Source organism: Colobus angolensis, unplaced genomic scaffold (genome assembly GCF_000951035.1).
Source record: "Colobus angolensis palliatus isolate OR3802 unplaced genomic scaffold, Cang.pa_1.0 Scaffold5, whole genome shotgun sequence".
NCBI lineage: Eukaryota > Metazoa > Chordata > Mammalia > Primates > Cercopithecidae > Colobus > Colobus angolensis.
In genome coordinates, this window is record NW_012118487.1 from 35,022,752 (window position 1) to 35,029,364 (window position 6,613).

General features: G+C 42.3%; 1 protein-coding gene across 1 annotated transcript in view; it reads right to left on the reverse strand.

Moving 5' to 3' along the window:
• The window catches only part of FHDC1 (FH2 domain containing 1), a 35,114-nt gene extending 32,635 nt beyond the window's left edge, over positions 1 to 2,479 (reverse strand). The window contains exon 1 of the mRNA XM_011959781.1: positions 1,864 to 2,479. Coding sequence (XP_011815171.1) covers positions 1,864 to 2,361 — 498 coding nt within the window. The 5' untranslated portion in view covers positions 2,362 to 2,479. The remainder of the gene's footprint in view (positions 1 to 1,863) is intronic.
• Positions 2,480 to 6,613: the final 4,134 nt, after the last annotated feature.

Below are 6,613 nucleotides of genomic sequence, written 5' to 3' on the forward strand. Positions count from 1 at the left end.
AAAAAAAAAAAAAAAAAAAAAATTTAAGACCATTTAAAAAATAATTCTTAAAAAATAAGTTAATGCAAAAGTATAAAAATCTGCATAGGGTGCAGGGGTGGAGGAAGGTAATTGAGAAAGAGTATTTTTTTCCCTGAATTTCAGATCTGCTTTAGAAATGGACATCTCTGCTTCTATCATAGCTGAGAAAAGATGCCACACCCCTGCCACTTTCCTCTCTCTCTCTCTCTGAGTGGTTCTTAACCTCTCTTTAATTTGGGAACATAAAGCAGCAAGTTCCCCTTAGCCTCTTGAAATTTTCCCAATTCACAAACGATGCCACCTACTCTAGCCTGACAGCTGCCTCCCCGGGACACGGTGAGCTAGCCCTCTTCTGTTACAGGTGCTCTGGTGAGACACAGGCCTCCTTTCCATGTGGGCCCACCCAATAGTTACTTCAGTATTCTTGAATTTCAGTAAAGAGAGCTGGGAGACAATAGTGAGAAATGACCTACTGTACAATAAAGAACCTCTGTTGGGAGCTGGGGCAAAGGCCAGGGTACTAAGGAAATGACTTCTTGCTCCTTCCAGTATTGAAAGGATACTCCAGCAAATAAAAGGACTTTGCATAAAAGGAAGAGACAGGCAAGCCTGTGTTCAGCACTGATGGCACTAAGGGTTCTCACGAAGATTTCCTTCTCAAATTTATGCCACAGTTTACATATAACCCCGGTGTTTCCTGCATTTCATAAAAAATAGACTCTTAGCTATTTCAACAGGAGATCACACAATCAGCTTTAAGGGCTCCCCAGTGAATTAGTGGAGAGAAGGAGTTAACATGTTGCTGAGCCAGAAAGAGAAAAGAGGTCAATACTGTTGGCTCAAGAATTCAATAATGCATGGAGCTCCTACTCCATCCCAGGGCCCTGCCCATTCTCTTATCTAATCAGCTCCATCTCTGACCTGTTTTCTCTGCTCCTTTACGACATTTTTAAATGATGAATTTCTGTTGTCTATCCCTGTTTCATTGTTGTGCTTTGTGTGTGTGTGTGTGGGGGGGGCAGCATTCTTTCCTTTTATTTTTATTTATATTTATCTTTTCTAGCAGGTAGAGGTTTCTTCAAGTTTCTAAATTGACAGTGTTTATAAATGTAATTTTTGATGCACTTTCTGTAATATATGGTGATCTGCAGCTCTGGGGTCATGCTTTCAGTTAATTTCCTGAAACTTAATAGCTTTATTTTTTCTCAAAGTAATACATTTAGTGTTAACCAGAAACATCCTTCCTATACAATCTCTCTGAAAACAGCTTTATGCTTTGTCTCTTTGGAAGCCTCTGTTCCCCAACAGCCATAATCTAGTTCAGAGATCTGAGGAATGAAGGCCATCTCGAAACACTTGTTATATAAAAACTAGAGGAGAAAATAAGGGTAAAATCCTAAGGATGGACGTCAGCTGATGATGTTATTTAACAAAAGGTAGTCTGCCCCAGTCAGCTCCAGTTCATTCCAGATAACCAATTTTAGAAACTCAGTTTTTGTTTCAACAGAGACTAACGATCCTGGACTTCAGCAGAATTCTCCAACAGGGGAACCTTCAGCAGATGTGCTAGAGATAGGGGCAGTGATCCCAAACAGCATGTTTTCTGCATGAGGTCATAATCCACCAGGGCGTCTGGGAGGATACAGCACGCACACTTCTTACACTTTCTCAATACTCAGTTCAAGCTCATCGTAAAGACCCTGCCTATCATTTCCAAGGCACATTTGCTTCCATTATCTCATTTCTTAGGGATGTCTAGCCAATTGTTTCAAATGTACACACATCCCAAAACACAAAACAATGCAGTATGTGGAGGATTAGCCCTCCACCTTGCATTCTTACCTCTTCTCGAGCTTCCCTGAAGGATGAATTTGAAGTTCTTCCTCTCCTAGGAAGGGAAGACTTGGTGGTGTCTTCCTGCTGTCCAAAGAGCTCCTCAATGGTCTTTGTATCAATTTGGTAGTGATGCTCCTGCCTGGCTGCCAAGGTCCAGATGTTGGTTTTGCCCCGAACTTGCTCCTCCGGAATAGTTTTCCAAAAAAAGCTTCTCATTCGCTTCTTCTTACCAAGGTGGCTGTAGCCGTTCATATGAGTAGTTGGGGGTGGGCCTGGTGGGGCAGGTGGGATGGGAGGTTCCCCAGGAAGTGGAGGTGGTGGGGGTGGAGGAGGGGAGGAAGGACACTCTTCCCTTGAACATGAACATGGTGGAGATGGAGCGGGTGGAGGAGGAGGTGGAGGAGGTGCTGGAGGCGGTGTCTGCCCAATCATGAATCCAGGTGCCGTGGCAATATTCCCATTTTCTTTATCACTGGCCAAGGAGACACAATTCATAACATGCATAGTACTGTCGCCTCCTATGGAGATAATTTCTTGGCCTTGGAGAAGACACAAACATCAAACTTGTGTAGCACTTTTTCACCTGCTATCTGCCGCCAGAATAAAGGGCAACTGTCCTCTTCCAAACCTACCAAGATAAAACGAATATAAAATTAGTTACAGACAAACAGTTCCACATCAGCATCTCCCTTCAGAGGCTAGATCAATCCTCTCATATGAGCTGGATATGAAAATCAATGAAGGGCAACACATCCCAAGTTGCATTACAAGGAACCGATGCTTTTCTAAGTGTGAATCAAATTTTACTACCTGGAAATTCTGCCAAAAAAATTGCAACAAATCCAATTGGAAATCTTACATTAATCAACAAAGCACATACATATTGAGAGCCTGCTATAGGCTCAGCAAGTATTGCTCACTTTATGAATAAACTACTTGTTTACTAACTAGTTTGTTCTCTTTGGACAATGGTTGCCCAACCCCTAGGGAAACTGCCTAAATTGCTGAAGCATTAGGCATTAGTGACCCTACCTTTTTCCAGTCTGGACATGTCTCCTACCAATCATGGGTCAAAAAAGGCATCTTGCACCTTGGACGGATAAGGCAGGGCATTTGGAGATGTATAATAATGGCCTAGCTCATTTCCCTGGAATCAGGGCCACCATATTTCTGCTCTACCTGGTGATGTGGCTTTCCCTCAAATAGAGAAAAGAACAGCAGATATGAAAAATGAGATTCCAGCCCTAAATCAAGCTTTACTGCTTACAGTTTTAGACAAGTCACTTCGCCTCACTAGACTTCCATTTTCTCATTTGTAAAATTAGGAGAACACATTAAAGGACCTCTATCATCTTGGATTCTAGTTAAGCCACTCTTTGGAAACCATCACCTACCTCTTCTGCTTCTGACACTTTTAGCAAAGAAGAGATATGCCCAAGGACATGCTGCCCATGTCACATCTACCCCATGTCCCTTATACACAGTCACCAACTTACTTTAGTGGGTTGCATTTTTATGGAATTTCAAATGTTTGTTTTTGATGCTGGGCTGTTACCGATCTGATGTGAGAGGTCAAAACAACTAAATTTCTTCAGATATAAGAACAGGTAAGTGGGAGTGCAGAAAAGGCCCCATGCAGGCTATTGAGTGAGCACCCCAACTAGATGGAGTGTGGAAACGGGACTATTTCCTCCAGATCACAAAAGGCCATACACAATGGCTTTTTACACTGCACTTGGGGATGTAATTATCTTTTTACAGCACCACTGTCAAAGCCCATACTTACAAACCATAAGTTAATCAAGTAATTTTGGACTACACAGAAGTAAACAATCTGATCTCACAGATTCAAATATTACAAAATGATTTACATAGAACCATATCCAAAAGACAGGGCTGCCTTGGGAAGGCAGGAATAACAGTGGAGATTCTAGGAATAGACTGCTTTTCCTCAGAAAGTTCTGCTGCTTTCAAGATGTGCAACGTGAGCTGAGGTCAGTAACGTCACCTACATTTCAGCATCTCATCTACAATATAAGGAAATACTTGTTCCATTGGTTTGTATAAAAGTAAAGAGCTAACACATGTATGGTCCTTACCAAGATGCCTGGTACACAGTTATCTATTATTTATAACAATAACAAGCTGTTATCACATGTGCATATAATTTCCCTTTATTTTCACAGGTATTACATTTGCTTTAACATATGTACTGGGTTTATAGATAAAATGCCAAGTTACCCCTGACTGCTAGGAACAAACTTGTAATATTTCCATTCTTTGCTATTGAAGTTTGTGAGATCTGTCCTTTCTCAATTCTTGGTGATCATCTATTAAATTGTCTCCATATTTCAAAAGCAAATATTTTAATGAAACATTTGAATATTGGAGTTCTGAAAACTGCCTCTATATGGAAGGAAAACGGCATTTCCAGCTATTAATTGGATACTTTAAAAAATCATTTTAACCATTTTTAAGTGTGCAATTTAGTGGCATTAAGTACATTCACAGTGTTGCACAGCCATCACCACTGAATAATTTTTAAATACATAAAAAAAGAAAATTTTTTTCAAGCTGACATACAGCTCACTTGAGATGCAACTGGCTGCTAGAAGGAGTTTTCGTAATTATCATTAGGGGCATAACTAGGCTGTTTTCATAGTTGGCACCCTTAAAGCAAATGACTCATTGTCAATTACAGTTTATAGTTATATTTGAACTCTTCTTTTTCAAGACTGTGCAGGTAATTTTGGCGGTTTATCCTTACATATTTAAAAATACTTTGGTACATAAAACATCTCATGTATAGAAGAGTGGTTAATCCTCCAATTTACCTCCAATTCCAGATATGCTGACTTATTTATAGATTATCCCTCTTAAGAATGGCGATAAGCTCAAAAAGTCTCCAATCTAGAAAGCAATAACTCATTCAGTGCTGCATATGTACAGATGTGCCACTAAACCTCACAATGCAAATACAGAGATATTGACAAAGACTAAGGAAGACTATATACTCCAAGGTTAAGCAACCTCACTGTTTCCTAACAACAAAGCCAGAAAGGTGCATGTTTTAGTACTGTGCTTTGCACAGAGGAAGTGTCAGATAAACAATTGTCAAAGTAAAAAGTCACACTTGTTAGCTCTGTATTGGGATGATTCTAACCAATGCCCCATGTAAAAGAATGTTATTTTTAAGTTAAAGGAAACAAAAGAACATGTACCACACTGTCCCTGGTATGCTGCCTGATTAATTTTTTCCCAGGGTAACACACAAGGATCCTAGCCCCCCAACAGCTTCTAATGAATAGGTTCGCCAGCAATGATTAGCCAAGACGCTAATGCTTTTACTACCCTTACTCCAATAGGGTTTCCCCCTGGGCCAGGATGTCCAATGTGAAAGAGGTGGCAGGAAAAGCAGAGTACGGACAGAATTCTCACCCTTTCCACAGCCACATGGAAATTAAAATAGAGAATATACAAAAGAACGCTCGATTTGCTGCAGTACTACCCACAGTAGAGATGCAAACACACACTCTCCAGGTACACTAGGAGAACGCAGGAGATGCCGCAGCCCTAACAGACCACACTGACTGCCTGTTTCTCACAGCTGACAACTGCCAGTAGGGACAACGGGATTAGCCCCCACTCTGTCTGGAAAATGCTAAGTAGTCCCATCAATCTGCCTTTGGGGAAGACAGAGACAGGCCTGTATGTAAGAGCTCAGCTACAGGTTGGAGACCTCAGCAACAGGATGAGGATAGCTGCTAAGGCTGACAAGTGCCCAGCTCTGAGTAAAATGCAGAGCTGTCATGGCTGGGTTCTGAAGATGGGAATGTCTCTTCAAGTCCCCTAAGTGCTACTCATGACCCATCAGAGTTGTGTTTGAGTGACGGACTCTCCCAAAGAGGCTGTAGCTCAGTTGAGCATCTTTTAAGTATATGAAATTTCAATAAAGCAATGCTGTGACCATGTACTTAACTTTTAGTTAATTGGCAGGCAAAAAATATTAGAACGTTCATTAAGGGTCTTCAAAGCCGTCCCCAGCCCCCTCCTAACCTCTCTTGCCTAAACAGCCCGCTGTACTTTTTCCTTGGTGTCAGAAACATCCCTAGAAGTTCTAGTCTCGGCCAGGTGTGGTGGTTCACGCCTGTAATCCCAGCACTTTGGGAGGCCGAGGTGGGCAAATCAGGAGATGAGGAGATCAAGACCATCCTGTCCAACATGGTGAAACCCGTATCTACTAAAACACACACACACACACAGAGTAGCTGGGCGTGGTGGTGCACACCTGTAGTCCCAGCTACTTGGGAGGCTGAGGCAGGAGAATCGCTTGAATCAGGGAGTCGGAGGTTGCGGAGGCGGAGCCGAGATCGCGCCACAGCACTCCAGAGCCAGACTCCGTCTCAACAACAAGACCATCCTGTCCAACATGGTGAAACCCGTCTCTACTAAAACACACACACACACACACAGAGTAGCTGGGCGTGGTGGCGCACACCTGTAGTCCCAGCTACTTGGGAGGCTGAGGCAGGAGAATCGCTTGAATCAGGGAGTCGGAGGTTGCGGAGGCGGAGCCGAGATCGCGCCACAGCACTCCAGAGCCAGACTCCGTCTCAACAACAAAACAACAATAACCAAAAATAGAAGTTCTAGTTTCTTGAAGGGAAGCAAGAAAAAAGGAATATGTAGGCTTCATCTCACAGTGTATTTAAGGGGACAGCATGTTCCTGGACATCAGTTTGGAGCTCAGGACTTT